Source organism: Pseudophryne corroboree, chromosome 10 (assembly GCF_028390025.1).
Source record: "Pseudophryne corroboree isolate aPseCor3 chromosome 10, aPseCor3.hap2, whole genome shotgun sequence".
NCBI classification, from domain to species: Eukaryota; Metazoa; Chordata; class Amphibia; order Anura; family Myobatrachidae; genus Pseudophryne; species Pseudophryne corroboree.
The window spans coordinates 267,969,196-267,988,801 of record NC_086453.1 but is presented as its reverse complement, the minus strand read 5'-3'; the positions used below and the strand labels follow the sequence as shown (position 1 = coordinate 267,988,801).

General features: G+C 43.1%; 1 protein-coding gene across 1 annotated transcript; it reads left to right on the top strand.

Annotated features, from left to right (window-relative positions):
- The first annotated feature begins 3,096 nt into the window (after positions 1–3,096).
- On the top strand, positions 3,097–19,542 carry LOC134965293 (zona pellucida-like domain-containing protein 1). The gene is made up of 7 exons (XM_063941772.1): positions 3,097–3,184; positions 4,297–4,523; positions 9,820–10,007; positions 11,038–11,110; positions 12,402–12,499; positions 14,765–14,851; positions 19,362–19,542. Exons 1-7 carry the CDS (start codon positions 3,097–3,099, stop codon positions 19,540–19,542), a joined length of 942 nt encoding a protein of 313 aa, XP_063797842.1.
- Positions 19,543–19,606: the final 64 nt, after the last annotated feature.

Here is a 19,606-nt window from a genome sequence, read left to right as displayed (position 1 = left end):
TCCTGCTGCAACGAGTTTCGGGGCAATCCCTTCCTCAGGCAGTGAGGGTGGAGTGTAATAAGCTTCCTTTTATGCTCCCTATGGTTAACATTTCCTGGTCAAGGGTCACAAACAATCAAAAGGAAATTTACATAAAATACCAAATACAATTAAAATATGCACTTTGGAGTGATTTAAACATTCTAAAAAATAAAATACTGAACAATAAAATGTTGTAAAGCAAAAAGTTATGGCTAAATGAATCCTAGAACGCATTCCAGATTTCTTTTGTACTTCCGGTGATGCGTTTCCGGTTAGAATTCTATTATTCTTATAAAAAAATAAAAAAAACAATTAAGTGCACCCTTTATAGACTATAAAGCATAACACTCAGTAGTATAAATTATATTCCTGTCACTTAATTGTTTTTTGTTTTTTGTTTTTTTCTTTTTATAAGAATAATAGAATTCTAACCGGAAACGCATCACCGGAAGGGTACAAAAGAAATCTGGAATGCGTTCTAGGATGCGCTCCATGATCGAATTATTACTATTTATTTAATTAAGTGAACTGGAGGGACTGTGTATAAAGCATTGACTAGACAATATGAACTGGAAGCCGTTTTTGAGAAACAATTGGGACATAACATTACGATTGCAGCAGCGGCCGAGAGCGGAAATACGTCACCGGAAGTGACCGGAAGTCCGCCAGTGCGTTCCAGGATGCATTCCACAGGGGAGTCGCGCCGGCTCTTTGTATGTACGGACGTGGTCACTGTGCCCATGCAGACTGTCTGCAGGCACATTCTATACAGAAGAAAAAAAGGTCCTCCTCTAACAAAACAAGGTGCACATAACACACTAAATAAGATTCAGGGAAGCCGCGACCGGAAGTTGCCGAATGACGACTTTCGGCCAAGTATGGAAATAAAAAATTGCGGGATCATGATCATTTAGCCATAACTTTTTGCTTTACAACATTTTATTGTTCAGTATTTTATTTTTTAGAATGTTTAAATCACTCCAAAGTGCATATTTTAATTGTATTTGGTATTTTATGTAAATTTCCTTTTGATTGTTTGTGACCCTTGACCCGGAAATGTTAACCAGAGGGAGCATAAAAGGAAGCTAATTACACTCCACCCTCACTGCCTGAGGAAGGGATTGCCCCGAAACGCGTTGCAGCAGGAGAGTGGAGTGTTTTGTTACTATCTTTGGGGAGAAGGTGAATCAGACGGGAGTGTGACGTGGACGAGGGAGCAAGGTTCCGGAGCCCGGTATCCCACATTTACATCTGATGTGCCCGTTTTACACTACTTTCTGGTAATCCTCCACCCATACCAAAACCCGGCATTGGGTTATTTTTATAATAGAAAGATCACATTGATTACATGTATGTTATTTATACTTTAAAAAAAAAATGAATTGATGTTACATGAGACATTATTAGAACCTTTTTAAATATTAAACATCCCTATACAAATATACTACACTATATGCCATTTCTTGTTTCCTTTACATATGGAACCTGCTTGAAAACTGTATGCATTGGTGAAGTATTAAGGGAAGTATCCAACTCCAATTATTGTTCGCATAACGATTTTGCCAAAATGTGATTGAGTAAGTACGTTGTTTTACTTGTAATGTGGGATACTCACCTGATCTTTCTGGGTGAAGACCATCTTTCAAAGTCACATTGACTGTTACAAGATGGTGCTGCCATCAGCAGGAAAATGTTCACAGTATTTTCGTACACATTTAGATTTGAATGGCAACCATCATCACAATCCAGTCTATGCAATAAGGACCAGATTTATCAAGCCTTGGAGAGTGATAAATTGCACGGTGATAAAGTACCAACCAATCAGCTCCTAACTGTCATTTTTCAAACACAGCCTGCAACATGGCAGTTAGCAGCTGATTGGTTGGTACTTTATCACTGTGCAATTTATCACTCTCCAAGGCTTGATAAATCTGGGCCTTCATGTTTAGAATAATGTCCATTTAAATGGACAACGGTTCATAAGGAGATAGCTAAATACAAAAATATGTATTTCATGCTGAAAGTAGCTGAAATGAGACCGTGATTATCTAACAATTGATTTAAAATATTTTTATATTACACAAGGTTATAATGATCATCACAATTATGAGAAATAGGGTAACATATAGTTTATAATTTTGTCTCTTAGCTGTGAAACATACTGTTTTTCTTTCTAGAAATATGATCCGTCTCCGCTATCATCCTTTGTGTCCGGGAAAAAAAGATATGAAATTTCAGTTGATACTGAAACACAAATCTTGCCCGCTAGTTAGATATTAGTTCAGTGTTCCAAAACTTCCTCCCAACACCTACTATAAATGTTTTGTAGACCTTACATACAGCTTCTTGCCAAAAACAGCGCTGAGGAGGAACATCTGTCACCATTCAGGGTATGTACATAATCACTTTCTAGGAATAATTTTCCATAAAATCCATTTCAAATATTATTGGTTTGAAACCATATGTACAGAAACAGAGATGAATGGAATGCGTTAAATGTCATTTAAAGTTTGCTACATTTGTGGTTAAATGAAGAATACGTCACTAAAGCATACTGTACAAACAGTACAAAATATACACAATATCTTTACATATATATATATACTGTATATATACAGGTTGAGGTAATCCCTTATCCAAAATTCAAAATCACACATTTTTGGTTCCCCTACTGAGATAATGACACACACACACACACACACACACACACACACACTAGTATATAATATGTATGTTACTGTCTCAGTAGGGGACCCAAAAATATGGGATTTAGAATTTTGGATAAGGGATACTCAACCTGTGTATTATATATATATATATATGTGTGTGTGTGTGTGTGTGTGTGTGTGTGTGTGTGTGTGTGTGTGTGTGTGTGTGTGTGTATATATATATATATATATACACAATTGCAAATGGAAAAACTTGCATATCGCAAAACACAAATAAGTAATTTAAGCTTAGAGAACGAAAAAGGCAATAAAATAACATGTTGTGTGTTTTCCATAGTGTTTCAGTTTATACACACACTCTGATCTGTATATGTACTTTGGTATACTTTTATTTCAGAATTTGAAAATGAATTTAGCATTTCTTCTGCTGATAGTTATATCTTCACAGCCCTCTACTGGACAAGTATGCTCACCTGCATATGGCCGACTACCAGGTGAGACTAAGCAATAGTATCTGCGACTGTTGTGGCTGATATAGAGTTGGCGATCAGCATCTATTTTTAGTGCACATTGTGCTTTATTTTAGTACTGTGTATGCAAAAAGGATTTCTTAAACTTCCATCCATATGTAGCTTCATTCGCATTTTGCATTTCCGAATGTAAAGAAAAAGACATGCAATTGCTGGCTGAGTATCGGTCAGGTACAAGCAAATGAGTCCCATGCAGAGAACAGCAAAGACATGTATGCACCTGTCAAGTATAACCTGTACCCTGGTGCAAAATATGCACTGATGGGCATTGGCAGTAACTTCTTAATGGCTGATTGTATTAGTAGAAGTAGTAGTAGTAGAAGTAGTAATAGTAGTAGTAGTAGTAGTAGTAGTAGTAGTAGTAGTAGTAGTAGTAGTAGTAGTAGTATTTATTTGATCTTTACAGTTGTTCTGCCACACAAAAGCACAATTTTTGATTTTATCAATGTGGAGGAATATAAATGTTTGTATTTAATGTAACTTAATTAGGACATTTATAGTATTTGCCTCTGTGTTTAACCCTGTCATGCATAGAAGCCACTACAGTGGACAAGTCCTAGTACTATTTTTTGGAGAAATTGTGTGCTGTAACTGTAGCATTTACTACTAACAAAACTGGATGCACATACTACTGTTTTTCCTCTGGCGTAAAACTGGCGCTTATAACACAATAGCTGGGAAACATACTGAGTATAATCGAGGTGTACAAAGTGCATATTTTTATAATTTACCCCTGTGTCTTGGACACAATATGGGGTGTGGTATGGAAGGTCGACCACACTTAGGTTGACAGTGTTTAGGTCGACCAGTATTGGTCAAAAGTAACTAGGTCGACAGGGATTCTAGGTCGACAGGGTTTCTAGGTTGACATGTTCTAGGACAACAGGTCAAAAGGTCGACACCCTGTCAACCTAGTTACTGTCGATCAATAGTGGTCGACCTAGACATTGTCGACCCAAGTGTGGTTGACCTAGAGATCGGACACTCATAATATGCATCCTCTACATCATCCACATTGTGTCCTCCGGTCATTGTGATTTTATCATTAATTGTATGTTTTTGTTGTTTTTTTCTAGATAACAGCGACATTGCTGTTACCTGTGGGTCAAGTTCCATCCAGCTGTCCATAAATGTTTGTCCGGTTTATTTTGCCAGTTTTAGCCCGCAGGAGCTTGCTCTGAATGGGAAACACAACCAGACAGCATGCTTTGGTGTGATGGATAACTCCACTGCTTTCCCAGTCCTGAAATTTACTCTGAATCTTGATGGCTCCAGCAGCAATGTGTGCGGTAATTTCATTGAAGTGAGTACATGGGGTATGAAGATTTATTACAATCAATGCATGTCTGCTGGGTGTGTTTATACTGTAGGTGGTATAACAAGGCTGATCTATAACCTTTGTATATCATACTACGTATAGGGGCTCATTTATCAATAAATGGAGCCCGTCCGTGTGATGTGTTTACTTCAGTGCCAGGACTCCTGTACATATGCTGTCTGCTGACCATGTAAGAGGCACGAGGGTGGGGCCCTGGGAAAAGAAGTACGGCGCGCTCACTTACCAGGCCTGCGTACCTCCCGGCTCCCGTCCTCCACCTTCGGGCCGTCGAGACGACTCCGACGATACTGGCACACGTCCACACACGGGCAAGAACTTCCTGGGGCGACCTGAAAAGAATGGGGGACACACTACGCAGGGGTAACCTACACTGGCTTCAGTGAATGGTCATCATTGGCACTTGTGGCCTCTGACTGGGTGCTCCCGTAGTGGTGCAAAGCACCAGGCGCGACCCTGAATGAAAACGCCCAAAGGGGAGGTGGGGGAAGGGGCAACATACACCACAGAACACACACAAAACACAATTCTGCTCACCAGCTGTACCCTCGGATTCCTGCCAGACGACTGGCCCTTCTTCCTTGCTCCTGTAAGAGAACACACAACACAGCCCACGGGACGTGGTGCTGCTTACGCTTTAGGATGGAGAGACACTTATACAGAGGTTATTACACGATACCGTAATACTGTTTCGACCTTGTGGTACTCACCAACGCGTACTTCCGACGGCCTACTTTTCATGGGGGCCTGGCTGTGGGTAAAACTGAGAACTCATCACACATGCGGAGTAGCGCCAACTTATGCGAACCGCGGCCTAGCGCCGACTTATGCAACCTGCGGCATAATGCCGACTTAAGCAACCTGCGGCCGAGTGCCAACTTATGCAACCTGCGACGTAGCGCCGACTTAAGCAATCTGCGACGTAGTGCCGACTTACGCAATCGGCAGCCTATCGCCGGATCAAGAGATACCACGGCCTAGCGCCGACTTACCATACACGCAATAGCTTTGGGCTTCTTTGCCCTGTGTGCCCCGGCCTATTGCTGCCGTTGGGGGCCACTCTTTATGCCTGATGGCCTAACGCCACCTCCGTTTGGGCCTAGTGCCCGCATTACCCACGGGCCTAGTGCCCGCCTATAGCGTCTCAGGCCTAGTGCCTATTTTGCCCTGCGGGCCTAGTGCCCGAATCCCTGGTGGTCTAGGGGAAGGGGGGGCACCACCTGTACTTTTTTATTTGCCCCCGGGCCTAGTGCCCGCCTTTGGTGTCTCAGGCCTAGCGCCTGTTTTACCCCGCGGGCCTAGTGCCCGAATCCCTGGTGGTCTAGGGGAAGGGGGGGCACCACCTGTACTTACCCGTCCAAAGGGCCACGGCTGGACAAAGCCTGGTCCGGCCACGCCCACCGCGTTGTCTTCGCCGGAGGCGGGATGGCTCCCACCACCTCCGGGCTTCCTGGAGCCTTCGCCTGGGCAGCGGTGGCCAGTGCAAGTTCTTTTGCGTTGCACACCGCTGTCCAGAGGCGGATCGGCCATAGAGTCTACAGGGAAGATTCCCGGTGGGCTGACGCCCCCGTAGGGCCTGTTTGTTTGAGGACATGTGGTCCTTTTTATAGACATAATGAATAATACTTTGCCACTTAGCCTGTGATTGCAGATGATCTACTGTATGCTCTGTCTGCCTGCTTGGCTGACATATAAGATTGAGTGAATAATGATTGGGATACGGTTGGTGTAATAAGCAAGAAAATATATCTTTCTAAAGAATGATATACATAGTAACATAGTATCTGAGGTTGAAAAAAGACAATTGTCCATCGAGTTCAACCTATTTGTGGTCTCCTATGCATGATGATTTGACTAAAATTTCTGACTGATGCTGCTGTCAGCCGTTACATTTTATCCCTATTTATAGTAACTATAATGCATGACTATGCACCATACCCCTGGATATCCTTATCCATTAGGAATTTATCTAACCCATTCTTAAAGGTGTTGACAGATTCCGCCATTACAACTCCCTCGGGCAGGGAATTCCAAACATGTATTGTCCTTACCGTGAAAAAGCCTTTACGCCGTATTGTGCGGAATCTCCTCTCCTCTAACCTGAGCGAGTGTCTACGAGTCCTCTGTGTTGATCTAACCAAAAACAGGTCCCGCGCAAGCTCTGTGTATTGTCCCCTTATATATTTGTAGATATTGATCATATCCCCTCTTAGTCTCCGCTTTTCCAATGTAAACATGCCTAGTCTTTCAAGCCTTTCCTTGTATTCCATCGTCTCCATGCCCTTAATTAGTTTGGTCGCCCTCCTCTGTACCTTTTCAAGCTCAAGGATATCCTTTTTGTAGTACGGTGCCCAGAATTGTACACAGTATTCAAGGTGTGGCCTCACTAGTGATTTATGTAACGGGAGTATAATACTCTCGTCCCTAGCATCAATACCCCATTTTATGCATGCTAATATCTTATTAGCCTTCTTTGCTGCAATCCTACTTTGGGTACTACTGCTTAGCTTGCTATCTATGAGGACACCTAAGTCCTTTTCCAGTACAGAATCCCCTAATTTTACCCCATTTAGTAGGTAGGTGTAATTTATGTTCTTGTTACCACAGTGCATTACCTTACACTCTTCTGTGTTGAAGCGCATTCTCCATTTGGCTGCCCATGCTTCTAATTTAACTAAGTCGTTCTGAAGAGACTCGGCATCCTCCTCTGTATTTATAGCCTTACACAATTTGGTATCATCTGCAAAAATTGACACCATGCTCTCTAGACCTTCTGTTAGGTCGTTAATGAAAATATTGAACAATAGCGGTCCTAATACTGAGCCTTGCGGCACACCACTTAGCACTTCAGTCCAAGTTGAAAAAGATCCATTAACCACAACGCGCTGCTTCCTATTATCTAACCAGTTTTTGACCCAAGTGCATATTGTGCTTCCTAGCCCTGATTCTTGTAGCTTGTAGATAAGTCTCATGTGTGGTACAGTATCGAACGCTTTGGCAAAGTCTAAAAAGATTACATCCACGTCTTTACCCTGATCTAGGTTTGCGCTTACTGTTTCATAAAAGCCAAGTAAGTTGGTTTGACAAGATCTGTCCTTCATAAACCCATGTTGATTCCTTTTAATGACCTTATTGGTTTCAAGGAACTTCTGAATACTATCTCTTAGAATACCTTCCAATACTTTCCCCACTATAGATGTAAGACTAACTGGTCTATAATTACCTGGTTCAGCTTTACTTCCCTTTTTGAATATAGGCACTACTTCCGCTATACGCCAGTCTTTGGGAACCATACCTGATATAACTGAATCCTTAAAGATCAAAGATAGCGGTTTTGCCAGTTCAGAGTGAAGCTCCATTAGAACCCTTGGATGAATACCATCGGGCCCTGTTGATTTATTAATCTTTAAATGTTTTAATCGGTCACAGACTACTTCCTCGCTTAAATAAGTACCTATCAGTGTGATATTCTCATTATTGAGATTGTGCGTTAGTCCCTGAATTGGGTCCTCACGACTGAATACTGTTGAAAAAAAACTCATTTAGTGTGTCCGCTATGTCATTATCATTTTTGCTTAAGACTCCCAACTTGTCTTTTAAAGGGCCTATACTCTCCTTCTTTAATCTCTTGCTATTAATGTATTTAAAGATTTTTTTGGGATTCGCTTTGCTTTCCTTTGCTACTAGTTTTTCAGTTTCTACTTTAGCCGCTCTTATTTCCTTTTTGCAAATTTTGTTACATTCCTTATAGTGCTGAAATGACTCTGCTTCCCCGTCAGATTTGTATTTTTTAAATGCTCGCCTTTTCTTGCCCATAAGTTCCTTAATCTTTTTGTTAAGCCACATCGGTTTATGATTTTTATTCCTTTTTTTGCTACTCATAGGAATACATTTGAGTGTATTTTTAGCTAGCAGGAATTTTAGTACCTCCCATTTCTCCGTAGTATTTTTTCCTAAAAACAAACCTTCCCATTCAATATCACTGAAAAATACCCTCATCTTTTCAAAATTTGCTTTGCTAAAGTTTAAAGTCCTAGTTGAGCCAGTATAGAGCTGTTTATAGAAACTGATATTGAATGTGACCATATTGTGGTCGCTGTTTCCTATGGGTTCCCCTACTATAATACCTGATACCAAAATTCCTAAATTCTGAAGGCGTATCATATAATGTGCTCATAATATTTAATTTTATTTATTTTTAACTTCCCCCTTGATGCTGGACATGCCCACTGTCTGGAAAGTCTTGGGGGGAGGGTGTACTGCCATGGCCCATGGCTAGACCTTACACCTCAGGTGCTGCCCATGTGGGGCCACTAGTACAAATTTTTCCAGGGCCGCTTTTTGTTCCCAATCCGCCCCTGCCGCTGTCCCAGGGCTTCCGACGTCTTCACTGACGGGCGTCGACTATTTGTACTTCACCCGGCGGGTGGCGGCAGGACTCAGCTCTTTTGCAACTACCGCCGCCCTCCAGGGCTTCCGGCGCCGTCTTCCGTCTTCAATCTTCAGGAGCTCTTTTCTGCTCCTTCCCCGCCGACGAACTGAGCCCTCGTGCCCGGCGCTGGCTAGTATCAGCCAGTGCCAGGGGGCGGGGCTATGACGTGGCGAGCCGGGATTGGCTCGCCGCCGCCACTCCTGATTGGCCACCAGTTCGCGAGCCGTGATTGGCTCCCGGCTGGCGCCAAATTCAAAATGCCACGCTGCGATTGGCGGGGTCTGCGTCCCGGAGGATGCAGGCCCACCGCCATCACCCACGTGGAGTGGTTATGGTGATTCACCGCCGCCCCCCACGCCCACCGCCGGACCCTGAAAACAGCTGGGCAGGTGGATACCGGACTAGGCCCGGTCCCCATTGCTGCCTGAAGCCAGCGCTACCTCCGGCCCCATGGGACGGCGCCGGGCCATCCCAGGTGAGGAGGGGCGTGCAGGCCAGTAGCAGGGCCAGTGACCGCACGAGTATAATGGCCCTTGCTACAACCACATATGCGTGGTTGCCATTGCTGGCTCCGGAACCCTCTTTTTAATGTTTGCACTGTGAGCCTTATTGTCTAGAAACAGCCCTGTATATGTATAAAGTATAACTGAAGTGCACAATCTGGAACCTGATCTCTAAACGAAAGGGAGGGACCACCCAGGCAGTAGGACCCAACGGGGACCCATTTGGGCCAGTCTGACCCTGAGTACCTCTAAGATTGTATTAGACATCAGGACTGTTTTCTATGACTCATGCACAATGCAACCAAATGAAATGTTCTCTCTTTCACAGATTCTGAATGCAGCTGGCAGTGGTGCATTCAGTGAGTACTCAACAGTCCAAACAGTCGCCATCTACGGGTTTGTGGATTCTCCACCCGTGGCAGAAATGGGAGTTATCTCCTACAGCACAAACTTGTACTATAATTTCTCCTGTCAGTACCCTCTACAGTACCTATTGAACAATACTGAATTGCTAACGTAAGTATATCAAAAAGCTTATAGCTGCTGTATTCAGTTTTTGTACACTCCAGGTTTATGATAATGTTGCAGCCAATGGTCTTCTTCCTGAGATGCCTGCAGCCTGTGGCACTAATCCTTCTTGTCGGTCGCACCATCAAAACTTGCAACAATTATACGACAGGTGCAGTTTCTCCATCTCAACACTCCCTCCTCCGGTGTGAGCAGTTCCTGGTGGTTAGACGCAGGCACTGTCAGCGACAGCCCCGCGTCTGGCTAGCCACACCCTGTTACCTCACAGGGACACCCAGTAAATATCACATAGCATCATCTGATTCTGTTCTGCGTCTAGGAGCTGTAACCATCGGGATGCAGGAATAGTACAACCAAGACGCATGCGCAGACATAACACATCGGCCGCTTGCATCTGATATCTCCTACCTCTGAATCAGGCTCACAATGGCCCTCATTCCGAGTTGATCGCTCGCTGCCATTTTTCGCAGCGTAGCGATCAGACTAAAAATCGGCTGTTCTGCGCATGCGTATAGTACGCAGCGCGCACGCGCGAAGTACTTTCACACAAAACTATGCAGTTTTACACAAGCTCGAGTGACGCTTTTCAGTCGCTCGAGTGTTCGTAGTGTGATGACAGGAAGTGGGTGTGTCTGGGCGGCAACTTAGCGTTTTCAGGGAGTGTGCTGAAAAACACAGGCGTGCCTGATAAAAACGCAGGAGTGGCTGGGGAAACGGGGGAGTGGCTGGCCGAACGCAGTGCGTGTTTGTGACGTCAAACCAGGAACTAAACATTCTGCAGTCATCGCAAGGTAGGAGTAAGTGTCGAGCTGCTCTGAAACTGCATGACATTTTTTAGTAGCAGAACTGCTAACCTTTCGTTCACACTTCTGCTAAGCTAAGATATACTCCCAGAGGGCAGCGGCTTAGCGTTTGCACTGCTGCTAAAAGCAGCTAGCGAGCGATCAACTCGGAATGAGGGCCAATGTTCTTACATCACTTTCTACATGTGTTTGGTTCCTCTTCTCTTTCTCCGCAGGTCATTTGGAGCAGTGGCCATCAACAGCAACAATGGCAGTTTTATCAGTACTTTACATATGCAGATATTCATGGTACGTTTGAGTACAAATCTCCTTAAATCTTAAAACTACAATTAGAATATTAACCATAATAACTCTGACATTTGTATTGTGCCTTACCTGTTACTGCTTTTCTGTGTTGTTTTTTGCATTATATATAAAAAAGGCTATACAATTATGATGGTACAATGACAATCACACAGATTTACTGCAACAACATCCATAAACACATCTGAACTTTGATCAACTTTGTCTTCTGCTCCACCGATGTCGCTTGTAATCTGATTACTCGTATCCCATGCATGATGCCATACATACAGTAGTAATCTCAAGGCAATATACCATAACATGTACAGTAGAAGATTTAATGCCAAGACCATCATTTATAACATACTGCTGTGATATGATGCTAGTACTATATGGAATAATGTGCTTCATACTGTAAATGATGTGACATTACAAGTTCAGTGACCATATAACATCACATGGCTATACAACAGTGATTATAGAAAGGGGTGCATTACTCCTTATAGTGCACTGGTTCTCCTAATGACACATAACGGGAAGCAGTTACAATACTGCTAGTCGGGATCCCGGATGTCACAATGCCGACACTGGAATCCCAACCAGCGGTGAAATACCGCCACCGGAATCCCGGTGCCACAGGCTTTTCTCCCTCTATGGGTGTCCACGACAAGCATAGAGGGAGAATATAACCTGTGGCAGGTGCAGTGAGCCACCGTGCTGCAGCGTGGCGTGTGCAGCGAGACCACAAGGGGCTTGCTAGAGCTCGCCCCGTTGCCAGCATACCGGTGGCCAGGATCACGGTCTTTCATACTGATCTAATGATAACATTAGAACACACCAAGTACTGTATGAGCTATGACATTGGAACCCACTGTTTATAGAGACGTTTTTTACACTAGTTCATGCTGCTCGCTCTCTCTCTCTCTGCCTCTCTCTGTCAGGGCTTGAGTGCCCATCTGGTATTTCTGGCAAATAATAGATAGGTCGATGGTCTGATGGGACAGTCCGGCCGGACACGCAGAGACACCTGGCTGGCCGAGCAGCGCAGCCTCTCGGTACTCTGCAGAATTATACCTGCATGCAGAGACATGGTGGGGGGGGGTCACGAAGTCAGGCCCCCTTGACTCGTGGCACACCCCTTAAACCCCCTTTTTGTGTGCACAATACACTGCTCGGGCTGCTTAAGAGCCGCAGTACGTCCCTGCTCTCTCTCTCTCTCTCTCTTTCTCTCTAATTAATGACTTCACTTGTGTTATAAAGATACAATTACTGCTAATAATAACTATTTTATACAAAGGATCAAGGCTTCACCACTGATATCACATCTAATGGAACCATTTATGGCTTGATGCAAACAGTATATGTTCAAGTCAGCATGAATAACTCTGCAACAAGGTATGAGTGCACTTCATTTAGATAACTGTGGTTTATAAATAAAAAATTATTTGTTAGTTACCCATTAAAATATTAATAATAATAATTTTTCACAGTTAAGATAGGGAGATTAGACAGGGGTGTAACCAGAAAGTACTCATATCTTTAGTAACATTTGGAAGGGCTCAGACTCACCTGTAATATATTACAGATCAATGAAAGTCATATACTCATTGAAATCTACTAATACCCCTTTCACACTGACAAGAGCCGGGTCACACCCGGGAATGTGTACACGGGTGCTTCCCAGGTGCGACCCGGCTTGAGACCTCTTCAGACTTGTGGCCCGACCTGGCATATTGCCGGGTTGATGACGTCACCGCTGATGTTACCAGAGGCTGTGCTTGGAGATAATCATCTCCAAGCACAGCCTCCTCCTATGCAGAGAACGGGTGCCGGGTCGCCTTGACCCGTTATACCCGTTCACACTGTACAGCTTCCCGGGATGGTCCCGGATTCAATCCTGGTTGTCCCGGCATATTGTTCCTGGACCCTTTCACACTGAGCAATTTCCCGGGTTGATGCGCGTTCATGTGCAATAACCCGGGAAATATTTGTCAGTCTGAAAGGGGTATCACAGTGAACTTCTGCAGCTTACTAGTTACCTATCTAGTAATAGGACACAAGTTAACTAAATTAAAATCCCATTCATTCTTAACTGCAGGTCTGAATAGGAGATCTGGGTCTTATACAGATGTGTCCTCATACACCCAGTGTTTCTTTGCTACATGGTACTAGATGCTTGGCACAACTTAGATAGTCCTCCATGGGCAGCAATGCATTTTGTCCTCTAGCTATTGTGTCCTATGTGCACTGTACCCACAAAGCCGCTCCCAGTGTACCAGGGATACTAGGTTACTACGGAAGTACAATGCACTAGTACCCTGGACGCTGGCAGTGCATGCAGCTGCTGTGTGCAACTCTAGTGCTAACCTGGGTAAAAAGGCAAAAGACTGATACAAGTGATCTGCACCATGCATCCTTCCCTGCAGCATTGTGCTGAATCTGCCACCTTGTACCAATTCCTGTGTGACCAAAATACTAACCCTAAGGGCCTAGTACACTGTAAGCTACTTTGGATACAACTACGATGCAAATAAGATGCTAATCTTAGAAATAAGTATAAATGTCCGCTTATCGCTACCCATCTAAGTCACGCCAAATGGGCGTATGAGGTCACATCTTGTATATTGCATGGAATCTCCACTAGAATGTTTCTCATCTTTAGGACTAAAGTAATATCTGTGTAAAAACTTCGGAGCATACCTCCCAACTTATGTAAACTCCAGTGCGGGACTTGACACGCCAAAGGTGCAGCCGGGAAGGGGCGTAGCCTCGGTTAAATGGGTGGTTAAATGGGCGTAGCCTCGGTTAAATGGAGAAGGAGCGGGACATCACGCTACAACCCCGTTTAATGCTATTTTAGGGGCATGCCCAGCGCTCCCCAAGCAGCGTTCCCCTCCTCTACTCTCCGTACGGCATCTATACAGTGATCACCCGCGGGAGGGACAGCGGTAAAGTATCTGAATAACGGGACTGTTCCGCTGGAATCGCGACAGTTGGGAGGTATGTAAGGGTACTGGCATAATAATGTTATCACTTCTTTTGCTGTTCACTGCTGCCAAACTCTACCAATGTTATTTGTAACTATGTAGTTTAATCAGCTACAGCTACACTCAAGTGTAATGGGTCAGGATAAGAAATGTGCATTTAGGCTCAGATTTCTCAAGCCTTGGAGAGTGATAAATAGCATGGTGATAAAGTACCAACCAATCAGCTCCTATCAACACAGTCTGTAACATGACAGAAGCTGGTTGGTTGGTACTTTATCACTGTGCAATTTATCACTCTCCAAGGCTTGATAAGTGTAATAGATTAAGAGGTACATGTACTACGCAGTGATAAAAGTGGAGAAGGGAGCCAGTGGAGAAGTTACCCATGGCAACCAATCAGCTGCTCTGTTTACTTTTAAAGTATGCAAATTAGAAATGTTACATCAATGCTGATTGGTTGCCTTGGGCAACTTCTCCACTGGCTCACTTCTCCACTTTTATCACTGCTTAGTACATGTTCCCCTTAATCTGCAAATTATCAGTAAAACAGTATCATATTGGATGAAGTGTAGAGACATAAATCTGGTAGCTTTGCTGAGAAACAATCTACTTGCAACCTTATTTGCATTATGCCACTAATTACATATTGTAATTATATGCTTTTTTCCTGCAGCTACAATGTATATCTGGATCAATGTTTTGCTACACCATCCCCATTGGTTTCAATGATGCCGAATGACAGTTACAGCTTCTTTACAGGGTAATTTCCCAACATTCATCTCTGCTGACATGTAATGCAATAACAAACAGATAGTGGCTATGGGAGTTAGTGATATTACAGGTAGTGGCTATGAGAGTTAGTGATATTACAGGTAGCAGTTATGGGAGTTAGTAATATCACAGGTAGTGGCTATGGGAGTTAGTAATATTACAGGTATTGGCTATGGGAGTTAGTGATATTACAGGTAGTGGCTATGGGTGTTAGTGATATTACAGGTAGTGGCTATGGGAGTTAGTGATATTACAGGTGGTGGCTATGGGAGTTAGTGATATTACAGGTGGTGGCTATGGGTGTTAGTGATATTACAGGTAGTGGCTATGGGAGTTAGTGATATTACAGGTAGTGGCTATGGGAGTTAGTAATATTACAGGTAGTGGCTATGGGAGTTAGTGATATTACAGGTAGTGGCTATGGGAGTTAGTGATATTACAGGTAGTGGCTATGGGAGTTAGTGATATTACAGGTAGTGGCTATGGGAGTTAGTGATATTACAGGTAGTGGCTATGGGAGTTAGTGATATTACAGGTAGAGGCTACGGGAGTTAGTGATATTACAGGTAGTGGCTATGGGAGTTAGTGATATTACAGGTAGTGGCTATGGGAGTTAGTGATATTACAGGTAGTGGCTATGGGAGTTAGTAATATTACAGGTAGTGGCTATGGGTGTTAGTAATATTACAGGTAGTGGCTATGGGTGTTAGTAATATTACAGGTAGTGGCTATGGGTGTTAGTGATATTACAGGTAGTGGCTATGGGTGTTAGAGATATTACAGGTAGTGGCTATGGGAGTTAGTGATATTACAGGTAGTGGCTATGGGAGTTAGTGATATTACAGGTAGTGGCTATGGGAGTTAGTGATATTACAGGTAGTGGCTCTGGGAGTTAGTAATATTACAGGTAGTGGCTATGGGTGTTAGTAATATTACAGGTAGTGGCTATGGGAGTTAGTAATATTACAGGTAGTGGCTTTGGGAGTTAGTGATATTACAGGTAGTGGCTGGCTATGGGAGTTAGTAATATTACAGGTAGTGGCTATGGGTGTTAGTAATATTACAGGTAGTGGCTATGGGTGTTAGTAATATTACAGGTAGTGGCTATGGGTGTTAGTGATATTACAGGTAGTGGCTATGGGTGTTAGAGATATTACAGGTAGTGGCTATGGGAGTTAGTGATATTACAGGTAGTGGCTATGGGAGTTAGTGATATTACAGGTAGTGGCTATGGGAGTTAGTGATATTACAGGTAGTGGCTATGGGAGTTAGCAGTAATATTACAGGTAGTGGCTATGGGAGTTAGTAATATTACAGGTAGTGGCTTTGGGAGTTAGTGATATTACAGGTAGTGGCTGGCTATGGGAGTTAGTGATATTACAGGTAGTGGCTATGGGTGTTAGTAATATTACAGGTAGTGGCTATGGGAGTTAGTGATATTACAGGTAGTGGCTATGGGAGTTAGTGATATTACAGGTAGTGGCTATGGGTGTTAGTGATATTACAGGTAGTGGCTATGGGTGTTAGTAATATTACAGGTGGTGGCTATGGGAGTTAGTGATATTACAGGTAGTGGCTATGGGAGTTAGTGATATTACAGGTAGTGGCTATGGGAGTTAGTGATATTACAGGTAGTGGCTATGGGTGTTAGTAATATTACAGGTAGTGGCTATGGGTGTTAGTAATATTACAGGTAGTGGCTATGGGAGTTAGTGATATTACAGGTAGTGGCTATGGGAGTTACTGAAATTACAGTTGGTGTCAATGGGAGATAGCAATATAACAGAATTTCCATTTTCCATGATATCTGCAATTCTGCCTGTTACAATTGGTAACATGTGTGATAATGTAACCCCTACTATTAAATATCAGGGGGTTGCTATGCTATTGAGTTCTCACTTTTTGCCACCCTCTACATTGACAACGGCTCTCTCTCTCCTGTCTTGGTGTCCTCCTTGACTCTGCCCTCTCTTTCTCCCCCCAAATTCAGTACCTCTCCCAAACGTGACCTTTTGCCTCTGTTATATTTCTAGTATTAGGCTTTTTTGCACCCTGGAAGCTGTTGAAACTCTTATTCAAGCCCTCATCAGTTCTCACCCAGATTACTGTATCCTCTCTACCCTCTCGAACTTATCTGTTCCTTTAAAGCTTATCTGTTACTTGAATCCTATACTCTGCTCCCTTCTCCCTCTTGTTGTGTCCCCAAGTATCCCCTTCATAATGTGGGATCCTCTCTCCTTATTGTTCAATATGTTCAGTGTAATTATGTACTTAATTAAATTCTGATTACTTCTGCATCTGTATATATACTACTCGGTTCTTGACGCTCCCACCCCCCCAGTGTATGATGCCATGTAACCTATTTGGCACCTTATAAGTAAAAGGAAATAATACCTTTAGCCTTTAGCTGAATTCCATGATCATGTAATTCAGTATCTTGAGGGCACAGGGTGACTGTTTTTGTGCAAAGCACTTTTCAGAGCTAACTACTCATATCTTTAAGTAGAAACAAATCTGAGCAATACTTTTTGAAAAAATATATAATTTGCTCTGCTTGGTTTAGAGCTACACTGATTGGCTTTCCGTAAGTGCTTGTACATGACGGGTGTACCTGAGAAGTGGCTGGGTGCAAGAGGATTTGGATTATATTACTGGAGTCATCCTAAATTATGTTGGGTGAAAATAAATCTCTGGTTAAGGTAACTAATATGGGGGCTAGGGTGGTGAGGAATGGGACAGATAAACACTTTAAGAGGTTTTAAAATATATCAGGCCCATTTCTGAGTTGGATGCAAAGTGGCGTGGACAGCCGCAGTAGCCAGATTTACTTATGCAAATGCTAGTATACGGTACATCTGTCTTCATGCCTATGGTCACACCGTCCACAATTTACGTCCTTCAGTATTAGTATTGGTGCTTAAACCTACCCCATTCAGGGTGTACATGATCCTACAAACAGGCTTCCTTTCTCTGGGTCTAATTCAGACCTGATCGTAGCAGCAAATTTCTTAGCAGATAGGCAAAACCATGTGCACTGCAGGGGGGGCAGATATAACATGTGCAGAGAGAATTAGATTTGGGTGGGGTGTGTTAAAACTGATATCTAATTTGCAGTGTAAAAATAAAGCAGCCAGTATTTACCCTGCACAGAAACAATATAACACACCCAAATCTAACTCTCTCTGCATATATATATATATATATGCCCCCCTGCAGTGTACATGGTTTTGCCCATCTGCTAACAAATTTGCTGCTACGATCAGATCTGAATTAGGCCCTATGGGGGTCATTCCGAGTTGATCACTCGCTAGCTAGTTTTAGCAGCTGTGCAAACGCTATGCCACCGCCCCCTGGGAGTGTATTTTAGCTTAGCAGAAGTGCGAACGGTTGTATCGCAGAGCGCCTGCAAAAATTTTGTGTAGTTTCAGAGTAGCTCAAAACCTACTCAGTGCTTGCGATCATTTCAGACTATTCAGTTCCGGATTTGTCATCACAAACCCACCCAGCGTTCGCCCAGCCACGCCTGTGTTTTTCCTGGCACGCCTGCATTTTTCCGCACACTCCCTGAAAACGGTAAGTTGCCACCCAGAAACGCCCACTTCATGTCAATCACTCTGCGGCAAGCAGTGCGACTGAAAAGGATCGCTAGACCCTGTGCAAAACTACATCATTCGTTGTGCCCGTACGTCACGTGTGCGCATTGCACCACATACGCATGCGCAGAACTGCCATTTTTTAGCCTGATCGCTGCGCTGTGAAAAAATTCAGCTAGCGATCAACTCGGAATGACCCCCTATGTACGCATGATTCAAACTAGCATGGAAGTCTGACTACATGCCCAAGACACTCCCATGACACTCCCACAAAATGGATATTTTCAGTTCTCTATCTCCTCGGATTATGAAATCTATCCAATGCTCTCATAGCCTCTGCCCATTAGCATATACAATGTTCTACACATGTGCAGTCTAAAAATATAAATTAAATGCATCTGCATGACACTCAGCGAGCGAGCTGTATCAAACCTTTAGAGACAAAAAGTACCAACCAATCAGCTTCTAGCTGCCATTTTTTTCAAACACATCTTGTAAAACGCAGTTAGTAGCTGATTGGTTGGTACTCTTTCTCCACTTTATCTCTCTCTATAAATTTGATACGTCTCCCTTAGAATCAGGCACATTATCTTACTTGCATGGATAGCATATTACCCTAAACAGTTACAGTGGTGAATCATAGTTCTTCTACTGTATATTAGTTGCTGATCTCACCCCTCATCAGCGATATATGTTTCAACTGCTTACATTTTCTTACCACTTTTGTGCAATATAACTATTTATGTTCTACTATACTGTAGAATCAAAAACATGTCTAATAGTGAAAATAACACTTGTTGACAGCATTATCTCCAAAAATGGATTAAATGCTTTATTATTAAAGTAGTTTGGTGTATTGTGGTTCACAGGTATGAAATAACTAAGGTACACTCTTCTTCCCTTCAGATGTAGCATTCAAAACAAGACTACACTTATTTCCAATGGTGTCGGAAAAGCTGCCAGATTCAGCTTCAAGTCTTTCCGCTTTGTGCAGCAAAGTATGCAAAAAACATCATCAATATATCTGCACTGCATAACAAGGCTTTGTGAGCCCAATCAGTGCCCTGTAAGTTATCACCAGTGTTAAATAAATTAATTTATATATTTTGCATAATTCTTTGTATTATATTTGATATCCTTTTTTTCTAAGA

What these genes read in the sequence shown, in the direction of transcription:
- LOC134965293 (XM_063941772.1), top strand. Translation starts at nt 3,097, where the DNA reads ATGAATTTAGCATTTCTTCTGCTGATAGTTATATCTTCACAGCCCTCT. An exon ending in TGTGCGGTAATTTCATTGAA is followed by an intron (nt 4,524 to 9,819) that starts GTGAGTACATGG and finishes TCTCTTTCACAG; the next exon opens with ATTCTGAATGCAGCTGGCAG. An exon ending in ATGAATAACTCTGCAACAAG is followed by an intron (nt 12,500 to 14,764) that starts GTATGAGTGCAC and finishes TTTTTCCTGCAG; the next exon opens with CTACAATGTATATCTGGATC.